The sequence below is a fragment of the Aristolochia californica genome, unplaced genomic scaffold, assembly GCF_029961685.1.
Source record: "Aristolochia californica isolate CCGP_79_NKW_82.1479 unplaced genomic scaffold, dmAriCali1.0.hap1 SCAF_14, whole genome shotgun sequence".
Taxonomy (NCBI): domain Eukaryota; kingdom Viridiplantae; phylum Streptophyta; class Magnoliopsida; order Piperales; family Aristolochiaceae; genus Aristolochia; species Aristolochia californica.
In genome coordinates, this window is record NW_027181815.1 from 25,488,647 (window position 1) to 25,508,798 (window position 20,152).

General features: G+C 41.0%; 1 protein-coding gene across 2 annotated transcripts in view; it reads left to right on the forward strand.

The window, feature by feature from the left end:
- LOC137950544 (protein transport protein SEC23 C-like) overlaps positions 1 to 20,152 on the forward strand; it is a 45,364-nt gene that overhangs the window by 13,527 nt on the left and 11,685 nt on the right. For both annotated transcript variants that reach the window (XM_068797076.1, XM_068797077.1), the window contains exons 3-7: positions 4,419 to 4,580; positions 5,345 to 5,487; positions 16,587 to 16,662; positions 16,751 to 16,926; positions 17,299 to 17,380. In XM_068797076.1, coding sequence (XP_068653177.1) covers positions 4,419 to 4,580; positions 5,345 to 5,487; positions 16,587 to 16,662; positions 16,751 to 16,926; positions 17,299 to 17,380 — 639 coding nt within the window. The remainder of the gene's footprint in view (positions 1 to 4,418; positions 4,581 to 5,344; positions 5,488 to 16,586; positions 16,663 to 16,750; positions 16,927 to 17,298; positions 17,381 to 20,152) is intronic.

Consider the following 20,152-nt stretch of genomic DNA (forward strand, 5'->3'; position numbering starts at 1 on the left):
GATCTCTTTCAGTAAGTCGATAGTTGGATTACCCCTCCCAGGTCTTGGAAAAATGATGTTATTTGCCTGTGCCAGTTTCGTACCATGGGGGCTATGGAATGAACGCAACCGAAGGAGGTTCGAGGCTAAAAGTGAATTGGATGTAAGAGTAGCGGAAAGGGTGTCATGGCAAATATCTTCTTGGCTCATAACTAAGAAGGTTTTTTCCTCCGTCAAAGGAACCTCTATTCGAGATAATTGGAATATAGTGGCTAGGATACACTTTGAGATCAAGGCTCCAGTAATGCAGGAATGGCCCCCCCTAGAATCTGGCTACCTCAAGCTGAACTTTGATGGCTCGTCTTTTGGCAACCCGGGGATTACTGGTTTTGGGGGAATTATTTCGGATTCATCTGGTAATCAATGTTTTTCTTATGCTGGCCCGTTAGGCATTTCTGACTCTACAACGGCTGAGCTTCATGGCCTTCTCAATGGGTTCCGCATTTTTAGAGACAATTGCAGTGGTCTAATTCACATTGAAGGAGACTCAAAGGTGATCATTGGATGGTGTGAACGTGCTTCCCCCCCTCTGTGGCGCCATTGGGATATCTTTCGGGAAATTTTAGATATTACCTCACTTTACACTTGTATTTGGTCTCACATTCTGAGATCCGAAAATTCGGCTGTAGATGTGCTAGCTAGCCAAGGAGGGAGCGTCCTTGCAATCTTTGGAAGTGAGGGAGCTGCTCCCTCTTCCTTTGTAATTTTGTTTATATATAAATACATCTTTATCAAAAAAAAAAAAAGACTTAGCAAATGAACCATTACACAACTTACAACTTAAAAGTAGAAATCATGTTATCCCTCCTCACTAACTGATCTATCATCGAAGTGCTACCCTTAGAGCCACACCATAGAAAACAAAGAACCATGGGGGGGGGGGGGGGGGGGTGGTGCTGAATCCTAGTAAGAAGAGACTGAAGAGCTACCCGAGGAACTGCTCTTCCAATTTAACTCATCAGCCCCAACCCCACTAATATAATGATTTTCTAGAATGGACTAAGGAATATGCTTCATAGCCTTGAGAAGAGTGGTGGGAGGGGCTGAATCCTAGTAAGAAGAGACTGAAGAGCTACCCGAGGAACTGCTCTTCCAATTTAACTCATCAGCCCCAACCCCACTAATATAATGATTTTCTAGAATGGACTAAAGGTGACCAACCTCTTCCACTTCATCGTCCCTTAGCCTTTTGCAAAATCCTAAAACTAAAATGTGAAATGATGAAGTAAAGAGGATTGAGAGAAGAAAGAAGAAGAGAAAAAGGAAAAGTGGCTGCTGAAAAGAGAGCAAAGGGAGATCTCTTGTTAGAGATCGAACTCAATTTCTAACCCTTCTTATTAACTTAAGTGAAATTGAGTACAATGATGTAAATACTCTCCAAACACTTATCCACTTATAACTTCTAATTAACACCTCCAAATTACATGAAAATTAAACCATAGAGACATCTAAACATGGCTGAGTAAGATTGTACCCTCAATAGAAAATACAGACCATGTAAAATGACTAAACTGCGCATTGTATTGTTTTCTAACATAAAATTTATTGGAGCAGACCTGTGACACAAGAGCATCATAAAATATTGAAAAGAAGAGAGTTGAGAGTGAGAGGAGATAGAGGAGAAGAGTGTAAGATTTGGATTAGGGGAAAAGCTTGAGCCCCTAATCCCTCTTATTCACTTAAGCGAGTTGAGAGTGAAAAGACGTCTCTACTCCTCATACAAGTATGCCTTATATCTCCATATATACAAGTTCAAAAATCATGAAATTTTTACCATAGACACTTATACACTTCCTGAAAGTATTAATACTCTCCTTAATACAACCAGGCTGTGACATGACTAAACTACCCTTCTTCAGTATATTTGACGAGTATCACAATTCTAGTAAGACTAAAAAGGGATGTTAAAGCCTCATGAAGACTTCGATCACCTGTCCACTCATCCAACCAAAAACGAAATGCTGATCCGTCTCGAACATGGAACCTATATCCTGGAATCAAGCAAGACTTTATACGAAGGATACTCTTCCACAAACTGAGTGCCCTAGAGGGAATATAATGAGGATGCAAAATTGAATCTACATAACTGTATTTGGCATTAAGAAATTATCTCTATAAGGTGTTCTTTTCCGCTCCACTTCACCATAGCCACTTAAGAAGTAATGCTTTATTCATAAGGGGATAGATCTGTTGCCTAACCAACTTGGGAAGACAAACCTCCTCCAATTTGACTAAGTGGGACCTGAAATTTTAGCAGAACCCTGCCATAAAAATCTATGCATTATTAGTTCAATGCAAGAAGAAATTGAAGCAGGACATGAAAGGAAGGAAATATAGTACATAGCAATACCTACCAGTGTGGAAGCTAGCAAAGTCCTCCTACTTACAAGGGTTAATAACTTACCTTTCCTTGGCCTCAATTCTAAGCTCTCCAAAACAGGAATCTATAGGTCTCTGTGGGGTCTACCGAAAAAAGGGGCAGACCAAGATATTTAGTAGGTAAAGTACCCACTTTGCATCCAATGACTTGGGTGAAGGTTGCCTTCGAATCTGGTGGAAGATTAACACCAATCAGAGCCAACTTGGACCAGTTTAATTTCTGACCTAAATGTAGCTCATAAATAGATAAGAGAACCTTAACGGATAATATCTGATTCAGGACACAGATAAAGAAACAAAGTGTGTCATCTGCAAATTGCAACAGAGGTGTTGGATAATGGACCAAAGAAGAAGGATAAGATTGTAGCCAACCTAGACTCCTAGCTGTTTGAAAGATAAAACTAAGATCTTCTTCTGCTATAAGGACACCCTTGCCTTATCCCTCTTGTACTCTTAAAATAGCCTTTAGGAGCTCCATTAACCAAAACTGAAAAATAAGTGGAAGATAAGAAACTGCAAATCCAAAACTGCCACTTTGAACCAAAGTCTTGCCAATGATATAGTCTAAGAGGTCCCAATTAACTCTATCAATTTTTTTTTCCATGTCTAATTTTATCAAAACTCCTTACTACCTGAAAGAAAGAATTTTTTTTTGAATGGAAATGAAAATGAAAATGTTAGGATTAGCAATAAATGTATTGCTGGACATTTGTGATTAGCATTAACAGATGAAAAAAATGAGAGAGAACACTTTGAGATGACCCAGGCATGTTGGATTGATATCCAATAGATACCAGGATAATGTTGATACATTTTTTCTTCTTTTGCTTTTCTTTTCGTTTCTTTTTTTCTTCTGAGAATGTCAATCTTGGTTGATGGACTTGTAGTAAGTATTGGAAGGCTTTGCGCATGTCCTATGGTGTATATGGCTAGAGCGAAACAATTGGAGATCCAATTCCAAGGCTAGCAACCCGGATAATATAGCTTCTCAGGCAGTGGGCCTTATCTTGAGTTGGCTACATTCTAGGAAGGAGTTTGCTTCTCTATTGGGCGTCTCCCTTCGAGAAAATCGGGGGTTTGATAGCACACATGGCGGGCCCTCGTAGGAATCCTGTTATGGCCACCTGGGATCCTCCCCCTTACGACTGCATCAAACTCAATTTTGATGGCAGTGATTTAGGCTGTCCTGGGCCGGCTGGAGCTGGTGGTGTTTTCAAAGATAGCAGTGGAGACACTATTTTATGCTATGCAGGGCCGGTGGGTATCGCTGATTCAAATACTGCTGAAGTGACTGCTCTTCTGTTCGGCCTCCAAATCTTTAAAGAGTGGCTCCATGGCAAGTTGATTATTGAAGGCGATTCAAAGATTGTCATCAGCTGGTGTTCAAAAGAAAGCTCCCCTCCTTGGCGCCACTAGCCAATCATTGATTGTATTGCTGACATTGTATCATCCATTTATTGTAATTGGAACTTCGTTCCTAGATCAGCCAATTCTTTGGCTAATAAATTGGCAAAATTCGGAACCTCCCAGCAATCTCTCATTGTTTGGGAAGGCTTCCCCTCGTGTAATTAGCTCGTTTGAGCTCTCATAATAAAATTCAGCATCATTTAAAAATAAAAAGCAAGTATTGGAAGGCCAAAATTGACAATAGCAGAAGTTGTGAGGAATTTGAATGAGGATGCTGTAGCAACCACGATGAAGGGGGTTTACCTAAAAATGAAATTAGCAAATGATAAATCAGAATGAAGGAAAGGAATTTGTGTAACAACTATAACATGGTTGGGACAAAGCTTTTGATGTTGATGAGGAGAGGTTTTTTTACCAAGTTTGACATTCTTCCTGTTTAAATATTCATACAGCTTATCTAGTTGCTAATTTAATGTATTTCCTCTTTTCTGAGGGCAGTAACTGTTGTGATCTTTAACTCTGTATCTTCTAGATACTTTGTGATCGGTTACAAATATTTCTAACTTGTACTTTTGAAACTGAAATGTCTGCAGATTGTGTCGAAGAATTTGTCAGACCCAATTCGGTCTCACAAGGACCTCGACAAAGATTCTGCTCCTCATTATCATAAAGCTGTTAAGTTCTACGAAGGTCTCTCCAAGCAGCTTGTGAATCAGGGGCATGTTCTTGATTTGTTTGCATGTGCTCTTGACCAGGTTCCTCTCAATTAAAATTTTATTTTTATTTATCTTAGCCTGTGTCATTTGTAAAGGTGAAGCTTTGTTTAGTTGTCCTTTTAAATGGATGTTCAGTGCTTTTTTGTTCATTACTTTTTGGATTGCTTGTTTCTGAATATTCCTCAAAATTTTCCAGTTTAAGACTGCTATATCTAAAGCTTCGTTTTTCCCTCTCATTAGTTGTCACTCTCCAACTTTTTGATCATTGACATTCACCATCTTTATGTTGGCGGTATTTGTTAGGTTCTTAGTAAAATCTGGTATACTTATTAACTTTCTTTCTCGTGGCTCTAAATTTTATTTCTCAATTGCATTTTGTGTATGTTTATTCTGAAATGTTATGGATCTGAAGTTTGTTTTTCTTTTTCTTTTTTGCACATGGCAATTGCACATTATAAATATATTTTTGGGAGTTCCAAAAACATCTTCTGGCTTGTTTTTCTGAGGTCGTACTTTTCCATTTTAAAGGTCCAGCAATTTCAAAATTTTGAGCTAGAACTTTCTAAATTAGTCACACTTATAGAATGAGCCGATAGACATTTTTTATTTGAACTATGTTATCAACTCTCACATTTGTACATGTTGGTATTATTTGTAGTTTTTTTTTAAAGGAACCAGTATTCTTATTGGTTTTCTTGCTCATGGATCTAAAGTTCAGTTTTCAATTGCTTATTTTACCTGCATTCTAAAATAAGACAAATTGAGGTTAACCTTTTGCTGGATGTGGAAATTGTATATTATAGGTTGGTGTTGGTGAACTTAAAGTTGCGGTTGAAAGAAGTGGGGGCCTGGTTGTGCTGGCAGAAAGTTTTGGTCACTCAGTTTTCAAAGATTCATTTAAACATGTTTTCCAATCCAGTGACTATGACCTTGGGTTATCCTTCAAGTAAGGTTTTGTTGACTTCAAGCTAGTCAAGATTATGTTTTATGGCTTATCACAAAGTGATTCAAAATGTCATTCAAATCACTTTTCTTTTTCTTTCTTTCTGATTGTAGAGCTAGTTTGTAACTCTCACCTTTCTCAAAAATGAAACCCACCTTTCTCAAAATAAAAAATAAAAAAAAATAAAAAATAAAAAATGTAGAGCTAGTTTGAATCTACCTTTAGTAGAAGTGTTGTATTAATTGCAAAGTGTAAAATGGAGAGAAGGGAAAGCAAGGCACCTTGCAAAGGATGTAATACATTGTTTAATTTCTACATCTTAGTTGACTTAGGTGGTGGACAAAACTTTCACTATTTTGAGGTTCCATATGGGTGCTTCACATCTTAGGCTGTTTCTGATGTGGGGTATTGTTCAGTGAATAGTACCACATGGAGTTGGGTAAAGGCTTCTTAATTTTGGGTTGAATCAGGCTCAATTCAACATGGTGTAGAGCAAATCCAAGCTCAGTTCTGTTTTTGTTACGTGGTCTCTGCTTATGTTTTGTGGGCCAATGCCTGTGTTCTTTGTGACCAGTGCATTTTCTCTTAATGTCTTGGGATTGTTTATTTAGGCCTTGATATGGGAGAGTGTGGGGTAAATACCCAATTAACATTTAAAAAAAAATCCCAGTTAAGTCTGCTTGGTTAGGAGGATGCTGATTTAATTGTTGCCTATTGTTTTTTTTTTTTTTTAGAGAAAGATGATTTTATTAAACAAACAAACAAAGCAACAACAGCTAAGGGAGCGAACCCCTAACAACAAGGGATTAGAGGGAGACTCCTTGCTTAGCTAGAGCATCACTATAGAATTAGCTGATCTCGGAAGGTATTGTTCTTGGCTTGTGAAGTGAACAAAATTGACTTTCTTCAAACAAACAAAAAAATATCTCCTAGCTTTCTGAGTCAATGATCAATTTGGTAGTGTGATCTCTAAGAGAATAAATGATGGTAAATATGTTGTAATGTAACCAAGTATGTTCATCCTTTTGAGGTGTAAGAAAAACTCGTATGCTCATTAAAGATAATTGTGGACCATAGTCTTTTGCCTCAAAGGTAATAACATATGTAGCTTCTCTCTTTATTCAAACCATTTCTATTTTCATCTGAGTCCTCGTTAATATGTTGCCTAGCTTGGGGACATTGGGCTGTATGATGACCTGTCTTTCCACACTTCAGACATGCACCAATGGATTATTTTAGAATGCTCCAGAGGCTGGAGTTGAAAAGAATGAGGTGGGTTTTGAGGAGGAGAATGATGGATGAGTCGTATGGAGTCGTGGATCATGAGGTATGAGTGAGTTAGATGGCTGAAAGGAAGAATGGTAATTTGGCGGATTAAAAGTAGGAAGTCTTTTCATCTTTCTTCAGCATATTGAGCCTTGGTGAAGACTTCTAAGACAAAATTTAGGGTGAGGATACATAATATACTATAGTTAGATGGTTTCAACCCACTCACATATCATGAATTGAATTGAGCTTGAGTTTCTCTGAACTGATTTCTTTTGAGAAAGTTTTTTTTTTTTTTTTTAAATGATGCTGAATTTTATTAAGAGAGCTCAAACGAGCAGATTACACGAGGGGAAGCCTTACCAAACAATGAGAGATTGTTGGGAGGTTCCGAATTTTGCCAATTTATCAGCCAAAGAATTGGTTGATCTAGGAACGAGGTTCCAATTAAAATGAATGGATGACACAATGTCAGCAATACAATCAGTGATTGGCTAGTGGCGCCAAGGAGGGGAGCTTTCTTTTGAACACTAGCTGATGACAGTCTTTGAATTGCCTTCAATAATCAGCTTGCCATGGAGCCGCTCTTTAAGGTTTGGAGGCCGAATAGAAGAGCACTCATTTCAGCAATATTTGAATTAGCAATACCCACCGGCCCTGCATAGGATAGAATAGGGTCTCCAGTGCTATCTCTGAAAACACCACCAACTCCTGTCGCCTAGGATAGCCTAACGCACTACCATCAAAATTGAGTTTGATGCAGTCGTAAGGGGGAGGATCCTAGGTGGCCATAACCTGATTCCTACGGGGGCCTACCATGTGCGCTATCAAACCCCAATTTTCTCGAAGGGAGACGCCCGATAGAGAAGCAAACTCCTTCCTAGAATGTGGCCAGCTCGAGATAAGGCCCACTGCTTGAGAAGCTACATTATCCGGGTTGCTAGACTTGGAGTTGAATCTCCGGTTGTTTCGCTCTAGCCATATACACCATGGGACATGCGCAAGGCATGCCAAGAGAATTATCTTGCCCAGCTTAGGAAGGTGTATCCCCATAACATCTCAAAGGTGCCAAAAAGGTCCCGATGTAGCCCCATTTGAAGACCAAATCTTCTGAAATATCTTCATCCAAACTTGCCATGAAAAGTCGCAATGTAAGAGAACATGCTGGACTGTCTCATCACACACACCACAAAGGGGGCAAGTGCGATCGGGGCCGGTGTAACCTCTTTTATGGAGGTTGTCAGAGGTGAGGATTTGTTCCCTGATGGCCGTCCACACGATGAATTTGATTTTATTAGGCGTTGAGAGCTTTCATGCCAAGTTTGCTTTGTGCTCATGCATGTTATAATCTTGTGTTCTAATGTGAGAGTAGGCAGATGTAACTGTGAATTGGCCATTAATGCTGGGCTTCCATGTCAATTTATCAATTGCATGCTCACAAATAGTAGTGCTGCTGAGTTTGGAGAGGAGAGAGCAAAAAGCAGTAGTTTCCTCATCATTTAATCCTCGACGAAACGTAAGATTCCATGAGCGATCTCTCCAAGAATCAGCCACTGAGCAAGAGAGGTCCCTCGCCACTCTAGAGAACCCCGAGAAATCCTCGGAGAGGAGGTGGGGGCCACACCATTCATCCGACCAAAAGAGGAGGGTCCTTCCATTGCTTGTGTGAAAGGAAGTTGCATCTCTGAATATTGGGAGGAGCTTTTGAATTGATTTCCATATTGGGGATAGGAGCCGAGTAGCTCCATCCTCCCTCCACCAGGCACCCGAAGGTTGAAGATAGAACCTGACCATATCACCCCATAGGCTGTTATGCTTTATGTTGAAGTTCTAGATCCATTTGAGCAAAAGGGCATTGTTCATCTCCTTCGTAGGCCGAATGCCTAAACCACCCCAATTTCGGGGCATGCAAATATCCTTCCAACTCACCAAATGGTATCTGAAGGTGTCCTCTGATCCTCTCCAGAGAAAACGTCGACGGATGTCGTCAATCCTGTTGCAAACTGAGGCCGGACAGTGCATGAATGATAATAAATAGTTTGGCAGCCCTACCAAACAAGACTTGAGGAGAGTGAGTTGCCCAGCCATAGATAAAAGCTTGCCCCTCCAAGTAGCTAGTCTCTTCTCAAATTTCTCAATAAGGGGGGACCAAAGCGTCGTTGAAGGCCGAGAGTCAAAGAGTGGTAGTCCAAGATATGTAGTTGGCAAATTTCCCACTGAGCACCCCAAATAGTCAGCCATTCCTTGAAGTATAGGTGAGTCAATATGATAGCCTAGGAGAGTGGTTTTCTTCCAATTAATGTTCTGACTAGAAGCCAGTTCAAATAGTCCCAATACAACACGCAGTTTTTGAACCTGATCCATAGTACCAACCCCAAAGCAAATTGTATCATCTGCAAATTGAAGGATCGACACATCAAAGGCTGCACAGTCCGTCGTTTGGAGGAGCCAACCCAGGTTTTTGGCCAAATAGATCAAAGATGATAGGTATTCCACTACCACATTGAAGAGCATAGGGGAAAGGGGGTCTCGCTACCTTATTCCCCTAGAACCCTTAAAATAACTGCAAGCCGTTTCGTTTGAGAAGAACGGAGTAGCTTGCAGAGGAGATGCAACTTTGAATCCAGAAGCGCCATTTTCCCCTGAATCCCATCTTCCCCAGGAGAGTGTCCAAAAGCTTCCAATTAACTTGGTCAAAGGCTTTCTCAAAATCAAGCTTTAGGATGAATCTGGGAAGCTTTAAAATGGTGGATGAGCTCGTGACATGCCATGGCCGAGTCTAATATATTTCTTCCTTTGATAAAAGCACTCTGGCCATGATGGATGGCAATAGGAAGAACCGCCCTGAGGCGATTGGCGAGGAGGCGTGCAAGCACCTTGTAAGCACTGGTGGTGAGGCTGATCGATCGAAAGTCAGAAGGCATTTCTGCCCCTTCTTTTTTAGGGATGAGAGCAATAAATGAAGCTCCGATGCTCCTATATTTGATGCCATGCTGATAGAACGAGTGGACCATACAGGCAATATCGTCTTTGATGAAGGGCCAGCATCAGCGATAGAATTCCCCATTGAAACCATCCAGACCTGGAGCACGATCCAAGGGAAGACCCAAAGCTGCTTTTTCAATTTCCTTACTGGAGAAAGGGAGCTCGATGAGACTAGCAGCGGCCGAAGGAATATCCTGGAGATGAAACCCTTTTGAAGAAAGGGCGAATTAGCTGGCCATCAAAGTATAATTTTGCAAAAAAGTTCACCAGTGAGTTTGAAATAAGGGATCGATCCGAGGTACTCACACTATTGACGCTGAGTGCGGTAATGCGGTTAGCTCTTCTCTGAGCAGAGGCGACTGCATGGAAGAATTTAGTATTGGCATCCCCCTCAACGAGCCATTTAAATCTTGCATCTTGCTTCCAGTACACGAGCTCACTATGAGCGAAGGACTGCATTTGCCCTTGAAGGGCGTATCTCTGAGTTACTTCTGAGGAAGAGAGGCTTCTAGATTCCTCTTCAGAGTCGAGAGTGGAAATCTGAGAAAGGACGGCGGTTCTCTCGGCCGAGGAAGAGGCCCATGATCGCAACAACGGCTTTAGCATCTTGAGTTTGGCTGGGAAATTCCACCCTGTCGGGCCCATCACGACCATCCTCTCCCAGAAGGACTGAATAGAGTCAAAAGAGGGGTCTGCCACCCAAGCATTGTTGAACCTGAAAGAGGGGAGGGGGGGGGGGGGGGGGGGGGGGGGGGGTGCAACTACCAAAGCGGGTATCTACCATAATCGGCTAATGGTCGGAAACAATCCTATTGAGAACTTTGCCTGTGGCATTGCTGTATAACTGAAGCTAGTCGTTATTGGCTAAGAAGCGGTCAAGCTTGGAGAGGATAGGGGGTTGTCTGCCATTTGACCAAGTGAAGGTCTTCCCAGATAGGGTAATCTCATCAAGATCCCATTGCCAATAAAGTCTGCAAATAGCCTCATGGAGGTAGTGATTCTCCGGGAGGGTGAGGATTTCTCGTGGCAGAAGCGGGTTACATTGGAATCTCCCGCCAGCATCAAAGGAATGGGTGGACCACCTCTGACAAGTCCTCACAAGGTCATCCCAAAAGAGATGTCTCTCATGGTGTCTAGTAGGACCATACACACCCACAAGGCACCAAATGTTCCCCAATCCTTTGTCTCTCAATTTGATTCCGAGGGAGTAAGTGCCACAACAGCGATTGATCACCTCAATGGTATTAGTGTCCCACACAATCAGAATGCCGCTAACCGATCCAATCGCATCCACAGAGATCCATTCAGGCTCCTTTTGAGGCCACGACTCACGAATATATCCAAGGGGCAGAGAAGCCGCCTTGGTTTCTTTAAGAATAGCAACATTTGCCTTGGTAGAGGCAAGGAGGTCCCGAATTGCGGCACGGCGATGCACGGATCCAATTCCTCAAACATTCCAAGAGATAATGATCATTGATCACTAGTCTTCTTCTTGGACTTCTCAGACAGTGGTTATCTTCCCTGAGGGGCTCCGTGCAGACGACGCCCAAATCACCTTGGCAAGTTCCACTATCTGTGCCCAGGTTTTTGGGTCGAATTTTTGTTGATCTATCTGAAGAGCAGCCACATACTTCTGAGCTTTTTCCCCCGTCTCTGGAAGGATGAAGTCCCCTATCTCTGGATTGCAGGGGTATCTGGAAGTAGCACTGGGATCATCCTGGAGAAGTTGTCTCAGCTAACCTCTATTCCGGCGCTGGTAGGTGGCAAGGGGAGGAGGAGGAATTTTGGGGTGGGAATATCTCGGAGGTGGTAGAGGGGGAGAGTTCATTATTCGAGTGAAGTGGGAAGGTGAATGACAGCTGTATGTATGTTGTGGCTTCTTCTCTTAGCTGTAGAACTACTAAAGCAAGTTGTTGATCAGGTGGAACCTCCTTGAATTGGAAAATTTGCTCAATAGTAACCTAATCAAGGTAATCTTTAGCATTATGACTCCCATTAAATTCAGGTACCTCGATTTTGTTTTTGCACTTCCAACGACTACTGTATCTTGGTGGAGGATTATCTTGGAGGTGCCTTGGGTGTGGATTTTGTGATCTTACTATAGAGGTGCATCCATGGTGTGGAGTTTCCGTGAAATTGTCTCCTTCATATTCTCCAAGTCCCACATTACTAACTCCTATATTAGCAGCGGCACGTGTAAGTGGTTTGTGACAATTGCTTCATGAGCTGCTCAAAATTTGATTGTGATGTTAGCCTTATATTGAGAATTATATATAAGAAAAAGATATGTAAGTCTATTTTCTTACCTATTCAACCAATTCTCAATCTGAATTTTTTAGATGGAGATATCGATCTCAGAAGAGTCAATGGTCATGCTGTCCAAAGAAGAAAGAGTACTCAGTTCGGTCAGATTATAGTGTCCAAAATCTATCAGATTATTTGTCTCAAAAGAAGTATATTTTATGAAGAGATGTTGTACTTGGATGAAAGGTTTTTAAGTCTAGTTTCAGCAGGAGAAAATTTCATGTCAATCTTATCTGTATTTAAGGAGATATTCGCATTGGATGAATCAAAGGTTATACTGATATCCAGTTGCATGCGAAGATCCGAATTTAAGCTGAATTTTTTGAGTTCCTGTTATTGATCAGTAATATCAAGAAAGTATCGCATGATCTACCCTTGGAAAGTTTTTGTTTGTTAACTAACAACATATGCGGAATTGTCCTCTTGGGTACTCATGCGGAAGGAATTTTATAACTTACAAGGATCAAATTTGCGTGGAAATTGGCGTGTTATTGCGGAAATATCTTTTCCGTCACGACCTCCTACTATGAAAATTTGGTCTCCACCACCTGTGGGACACTTCAAATTAAACTTTGACGGAAGTGCGTTTGGCTGCCTTGCGTCTGATGGATTTGGCGGAATGATTCATGACGAAAGTGGGAATCTTCTTTTATCATATGCTGGACCGATTGGAATATCAGATTCAACCAGTACTGAGTTACATGGGCTGTATATTGGGTTAAAACTCTTCAAGCAAAAGATGGAGGGCCTTCTCTGCGTTGAAGGCGATTCAAAGGTTGTTATCAATTGGTGTATGAAGCCTTCAAAACCTCCTTGGCGGCATTTGGAGTTATATGAGGATATATGTACTTAAATTTTCCAAATGCATTGTAAGTGGAATTATATTCCTAGATTTGCTAATCATTTGGCAGATAAACAAGCTAAACAGGGCGTTTCCCTCCAACAACTTGTTGTGGAGGAAGGCCACCTTAGCTAGGTAATGTATTTTCTTCTTCTTGCAATATATATTCACACCCTATTTTCAAAAATAAACTAACAACATCTTGAAACCTTCATAGAAGAGGCTTCACCGCCCTCGATCTTTCTTGTCCCTTTTGCGGTGAGTGCGAAGAGACAATCCAGCATGTCCTCTTACATTGTGGATTTTCGTGCAAGTTTGGATGAAAGTTTTTAAGAAAATTGGGCTCCAAGTGGGGCTACTTCAGGGCCTCTTTGGCACCTTTGAGATGGTTCAAGGGATTCTCCTTCCTCGGCTGGGCAAGTTAAAACTTTCGACCTGTCTTGCACATGTTCCATGGTGCATTTGGCTCAAGCAGAACAACTGGAACTCCAAAGCTAGCACCCCAGATAACACGGCTTCTCATGCCGTTATCCTCATCTCGAGCTGGCTTCATAGTATTGCCGACATTGTATCTTCTACTCATTGTAATTGGAATTTCATTCCTAGATCAGCCAACTCTTTGGCTGATAAATTGGCAAAATTCGGAAGTTCCCAGCAATCTCTCATTGTTTGGGAAAACTTCCTTTTTTTTGTAAATTGCTCTTTTAAGCTTTTGTCTTAATAAAAATCAGCATCATTTTAAAAAAAAAAAACATCTAGAAAGAATTTTTAGAAGATCATCTTATTTTTCAGAAACTTTCCTTGATTTATTTGTCAAAGATTGCCTTGCCTAAAGATTTCAAGAAAAAAAGCCAAGGAATGGTGTCTTCTTTTTAGAAAAATTTTCTAGCCACGAATTTTGTGAGATTTTGTTGGTATTTTGAAAGATTATAGAGAATTTGATTTGGTATCCTTGCCTAAAAAATTAAGGCAAGAAAAGATTGAAATATTTGGCTTGGCTTGAGTCACATGGTTTACAATAATTGAGCTAGTGAAGTTGCTGATACTAGTCTTCTTTTAATTGGTCATACAAGAGGTGAATTAGCACTTGAGCTTGCAAAATATATGTTGACTTCAAGCTGGGATCATTGACATTATCTCCCAACTTGAGGGGGAGAATAGGAGAAGTATGAAGGATGAGCACATTGGAGATTGTTTGATTTATTGATTATCAAATAGCATTTGGTTCAACTTATTATTGGCAGTCTATTACTGTCTTGACTCATTCACTCACTGTCAAAGCTACTATCTGCTATCTACTATCGGCTTGACTTCAGCTTGATTATTACCCTAGATTATTACCTTGGATTATCCTTAACTTATTACTTGGTACATAGCTTCCTTATTCAAGGAAGGACTTATTGCAAATTATCTTATGTGTCCTTATTGTTTTTAAGGACTTTTACTACCTACTGATTACCGCTGCTATATAATTGCCTATTTGGTACGTGTTATTTGGGCCTAGGCCCATTTAGCTATTGTGTCTCTCTGATTGAGACATTATTATTGAAGGACTTCTTAGTTGCTGATTGTTGTCAGCATTGGTTATTCCGATGAAGAAGAAAGTACATGGTGGCCCCAAAATATTATTTCCAGGTGATTACCCTTTACCCCCCCATATTTGGCATTTTTACTCCTACCATTTGAAAGTTGGTGCCCTTGTGGAGGGACATTGTGATGGAGGAGTTTATTACTACACTTTTGAGCAATGCCTATAGACCCACTACCTATAGATGATAGGAGTGTGCCCAACATCCAGCGTGTGTTAAGTCTATTATTCACCCAAGAAGTGTTTTGTTGAGCTACCCGGAGAAAAAGGGTAGACTTTGTGCCTCATAATAGGGCTACTTTTCCACCTGTGAAATTGAGCATAAAGTATTATTGACTATGACCATTTAATTGGAGTATGGAGCGATGTCTTATGGTTATGAGTGATTTTACTCTCTCTTATATTAAGCCAGTTGGGTCTCTTGGTAAAGAATAAAGAGACCACCAACTTGAGGGAGAGTTGGAAGATATGGTAGACTACCATTTTATACCGGAAGATCCTATACATCATTTGCATAATCTAGGCGTTTATGATGTTCTTTCACCCCTAGTTTGATGGGGGAGTGTTGGAAGATGTGCCCAACCCCACACGACCAAGGAAAGCTCACATGTCCAAGTGTGTGGAAGATGGGTTGAAGCCCACATACCAAGGAGAAGGCCCACATGCCCACACAATGGTGGCATGATTGTAAATAAAGAGTCATCTCATAAAGATGACACTGATGTAATTAGTTTATGATATATGTCTCTCATTTACTCTTACTAGGGTGAAGGGTATTCTTGTAATATTAGTACTTTTGATATCTATAAATACAACTTAAGGGGGAGGGTTTGGAGAAGTCCATTACCCTAATCTTCCTCCTCTTTTCTCCAAATTCGTCACTCTTCTCCTCCTAAAACTTTCTCTCCACAACTCTTATTCTTCTTCTCACCCCATAATCCTCTTCAACCATGATTATACATCATGGAATCCTAAGTTTCAACACCCTATTTATACACTTAAACAACCATGTATTTGCCAAAAGAAGTTACATCACCAAAACAGAACTTTGCTAGGACTGAACCTCCCAATTACGATTGGATTGTTACTTATTAAATTAAAAATCACTTGATAGAAAAAAGATTCAACAACTAACATAGATAGAAATTAGCAAAAACAGACTTACTCACTTTTTAACTTCTAAACTGACTACTGATAAAGGAAAGTACTAACCAAACACTTTTCCAATTTGGACTATAGACAAACTAAGAAACTGTTAAAAATGGAAATATGTTGAATTTCCCCATATAGAAAGTACCCAAATAGGATACTTTCCTAAAATAATAACTTTTCAAAAATAGAAACAGCTGTATTTCAGTCCCCTCCTTTTCTTCTTCCTTACTTCGTTATCTCTTCAATTTTTCTGCATGACTGTCTTCTTCCACTAATGAGCATGTACTACTACATCCTCCAGGTAATGTCATTTGCATATCTTTGCCCCTTTTGAGCATTGTGACTCTACCGAGCTGTCTTCCATGCTCTTTTTTGTGGTTTTAGAATCTTTTAGTAGTCATTTTATAGTCGTTTAGAGGTGGAGGGTGGTTCAATTGTGATTATTAGTTAGTGCGACTCTGATGGGCATCCACCTCGGTGCTTATTACATTTCTTTGATAACATTCGTGGCATTGCTAATTGTTATCAGATCTCTTGTCTACATCCCCTAGGAGTGCCAAGTTCTGTGGCAGACTAGTTGCCCCATGCTGGTGTTACTCAAGTTGTGATTTGGCTGTGGGAGATTGGTTTCCTTTAGTTGATCCCACATGTTATATTTTATTTTATTTTTGAAGGTAGCTTGGCTAGTCTATTTTTGTATATTCTTCTCCTGCTTTAATGAAGTTCTCACTGTTTTCAACAATTTTTTTTCTCTTTTCCATACAAAGAAGAAAAAACCAGTGGTCTTTTTTATTATTTGATATATCTTGTGCTTATGTTTTCCTCAAGTTGAAGTAACTTTCTTCCACAGTTAGTTGTCCTGATGTTGGTCTGGGTTTAAGAAATTGCATGGCTTTATATATGCATGTGAGAAGTGACGTCTAGAGTGTTTTACTTCATCTAAATCTAATTGATCTTGTTTTGCAGTGGTATATTCGAAATTAACTGCTCAAAGGACATGAAAGTTCAGGGTGTTATTGGGCCGTGTGCATCTCTTGAAAAGGTAAACTGCGCTAGTATTTTCTGACGGATTTCGATTCATAATTAGATGTTTATACTAATGCTGGACTCTTGGTTTTTGGTCTGCACAGAAAGGTCCTTTGTGTTCTGAAATAGTAGTAGGCCAGGGTGCAACAAGTGCCTGGAAGATGTGTGGCCTGGATAATTCAACAACTTTATGTTTGGTATTTGAGATTGCCAAAAAGGAGACACCTGATGCTGTTGGTCAACCCACCACGAATCAATTTTACTTCCAGTTTTTGACTTAGTATGGTTTCTGACCTTTTACTGTTCAATTGCAATGATGTCTGCCTGGGGTGATAGACTGATGCCTCAGATGCAAGCTGTCATCTGATTACTTTTTTTTTTTTCTTTCTGAAAATGGTGATCTCCATTAATCAACAAAAAGAGTACAAAGAAGAGGGGAGAGGTGAGCCCCTCGGACTCCAATGGAGAGAGAATCTGCAACTGATAAACATGATGTTTATTACATCTGACTTTGCTAAGACATCAGCAACAGAATAAGCTAATCATAAAACATGACGCCATGAAACATAAAGAGCTAAGCACAAGTGCATTATCACATCATAATAAGTGCATGAAGTGCATTATCTGATTACTTGATGCTGTTGTGATGCAGTTATCAGCAAAATAATGGTCAAATGAGGCTTCGTTGTACTACACTCTCCAGAAGATGGGTGGCAGGCCCAGGCAGTTTGCAGGCAAGATTCTTATTTCTCTTTTCAGTCTGTTGTGTCAGCAGTTGGAGCAATCACACATTATTAATGGTTGGCTACAAGGGGTGTTTTCGCCTCAAGCTTCATTTGGAGGGTGTCTTGGAAGGCAGTGGATAACCAGTGCTCAGAAAAAAAAAAAAAAAAAAAACCACAAGATAAAACCATACCTTTCTACAATTTTTTTTTTAATTTTTTTTGAAATAGTGTTGAGTTATATTAAAAGGCTCAAAAGAGCAAAATTACATGGAGGGGGAACCATCCCAAACAATGAGAGATTGAAGGGATGTTCCAATTTTAGCTAATCTATCAGTCGAGGAATTGGTTGATCTAGGAATATGATTCCATGTACATGAAATAGTAAATACAATGTCCGATATAGAAGAAATGGTGTGCCAATGACTCCAAGAGGGGGGAGGCCGTGCTAGAGCACCAACTAATAACAACTCTAGACTCCCCTTTAATAAGCAGCTTTCCATGAAGACGATCCTTGAAAATTTTTAACCCATCGAGAAGGGCAGTCACTTCAGCGGTGTTGGTGTCAGCTATACCAACCGGCCCCGCATAGGAAAAAAGGGTCTCTCCTTTGTGGTTTTTGAAGACTCCACTTGCATCCGCTGGCCCCGGGCTGCCCGAAGCTCTCTCGTCAAAATTCAACTTGATGTAGTCGCTAGGAGGAGGCTCCCATTCTTGCATAGAAGACACCTTTTGGAGACCCGCCATATGAGCTAGGATGCTCCAATTCCAATGAAGGGATATGCCTGCCTGGGGGGCAAATTCCTTGTGTGCAGCCAGCCAGAGATTATACCCACGACGCAAGAGAATGCTTTCTAGGTTGCTGAATTTGAGGTTGAATTGCCGGTTGTTTCTCTCTAGCCATAGACACCACGGGATATGGGCAAGGTAAGCAGAGAGAAGTAATTTGCTGATTCTAGGCAGTCGAGTCCCCAAAACCATCTATAAAGTGCAGAAAAGGTCCTGATGAAGGCCCAATTGTAGGCCAATTTTCTAAAAGATCTCCATGCAAACTCTCCAAGAATAGCAATAATGGAGGAGAACATGCTGAGCGGATTCCTCATAAACGCCGCAAAGAGGGCATTTGCTATTAGGGGCGGTAAAGTCCCGCTTGTAAAGGTTGTCTGTAGTGAGGATTTGTTCCCTAATGGCTTTCCATATGAATTTTTTTATCTTATTTGGCGTGGAGAGTTTCCCGGCAAGATTGGCCTTGTGTTCAGGCATGCTGGGGTCATCCTCCCTGATGTGGGAATAAGCTGAGGCAACTGACAAAATACCGTTGATGCTAGGCTTCCAGATCAACTTATCATACACCCGGTCCCAAATGATGACACTGCTGAGGTTGGATAGAGGTGAGCAGAAGGTTGCGGCTTCTTCATCATTCAAACCCCGACGGAAGAGAAGGCTCCAAGACTGATTATTCCACGAATCAGCCATCGAGCATGACAAATCCATAGCAATCCTAGATAGCACCGGGTAATCCTCAATAAGGAGGCGGGGGCCACACCACTCATCAGCCCAAAAGAGGAATTCTCCCATTCCCTGGATAGAAAGAAGTCGCGGCCTTGAAGGTGAGGGACAACTTGTAAAAGAATTTCTATATTGGGGACAAAGGGCGGGGATTGCCTCCCTCTCTCCACCAACGACCTGAGAGCTGGAGAGAGAATCTCACCATCTCTCTCCACAAGCGTTGTGCTTGGAATCGAGATTCCATATCCACTTCAGGAGGAGGGTTTGCCCCGCCAAATGGCAAGCTTTCCAATGCTGCCAAAAGGGGTCGAAGAGATTGAGCACCGGCCAATAATGACCTTGGGGATGGCTTCAATCATAAGTCAGCCACAAATGTGATCTCGGAACACAATAAGCCCATGAGGAAGAGCATGAAGCTCGACTAAGTTGGAATCCGAGATCTCCAAGGGGCTAGAGTAGGAAGCAAGAACAACTCCTTCACTATTCCTGATTGTCCCCCCTAAAACCTGTTTTTCCTGAACTGCCAAAGGCATTCCTATCAAAGTTAAGCTTCAAAGTACCAGCTGGAGGAGGAATCCAGTCTATAGTGGAAGGAGGCTTTGGTGGGGTAAACATTTGAGCAATGGTGCCCCAATTTTCTCTAAGAGGGAGGGATGCCCCGAACATGCTCAAATTTCTTTCTAGTATGAATCCAAGCAGAGGTCAGGCCAGCAATTCGAAAGCTAACCCCATCAATAGTAGAGTGTCTGTTGTTGAACCGGTGGTTGTTCTTCTCAATCCTTACCCAATCCAGGAATTTGACAACCTTTCACCATCTGGCTAGCAATTGAGAGGTCACGAGGGATGCAAAATTGGATCAGAATTTTTAAAAAAAATGGTCCAAACCTTCCAAGCGAACTGGCAGTGTAGTGGTCACTGATTCTACTGAGTCTTAGATGTGTGCCCTTCTTCTAGGCTTGTTATCTGCTTTCTCATTGGGGTAGTCTCAGGCCACATCTCTGTCTACTGGTGCCACCATTGATTCTTTAATGAGATGAAAATTGGTTTGTAGGTTACATCACATGGATTCTTAACTCTACCATAAATAATCATTTAGAAGACTCTTGTGACATTGGGGGACTCACCAACAGCAGCTTCTTGTTGGTGATTTGCTTCCACCCCACATTACCTAGGAGTGGGCTTGGTTGCATTTATCTGTTCCTTTTCTTTTTCCATGTTTGCTGTATCTTATTCATTTTTCTTTTACTGTTGTTCCAACTCGTGTGCCCCTTAAGT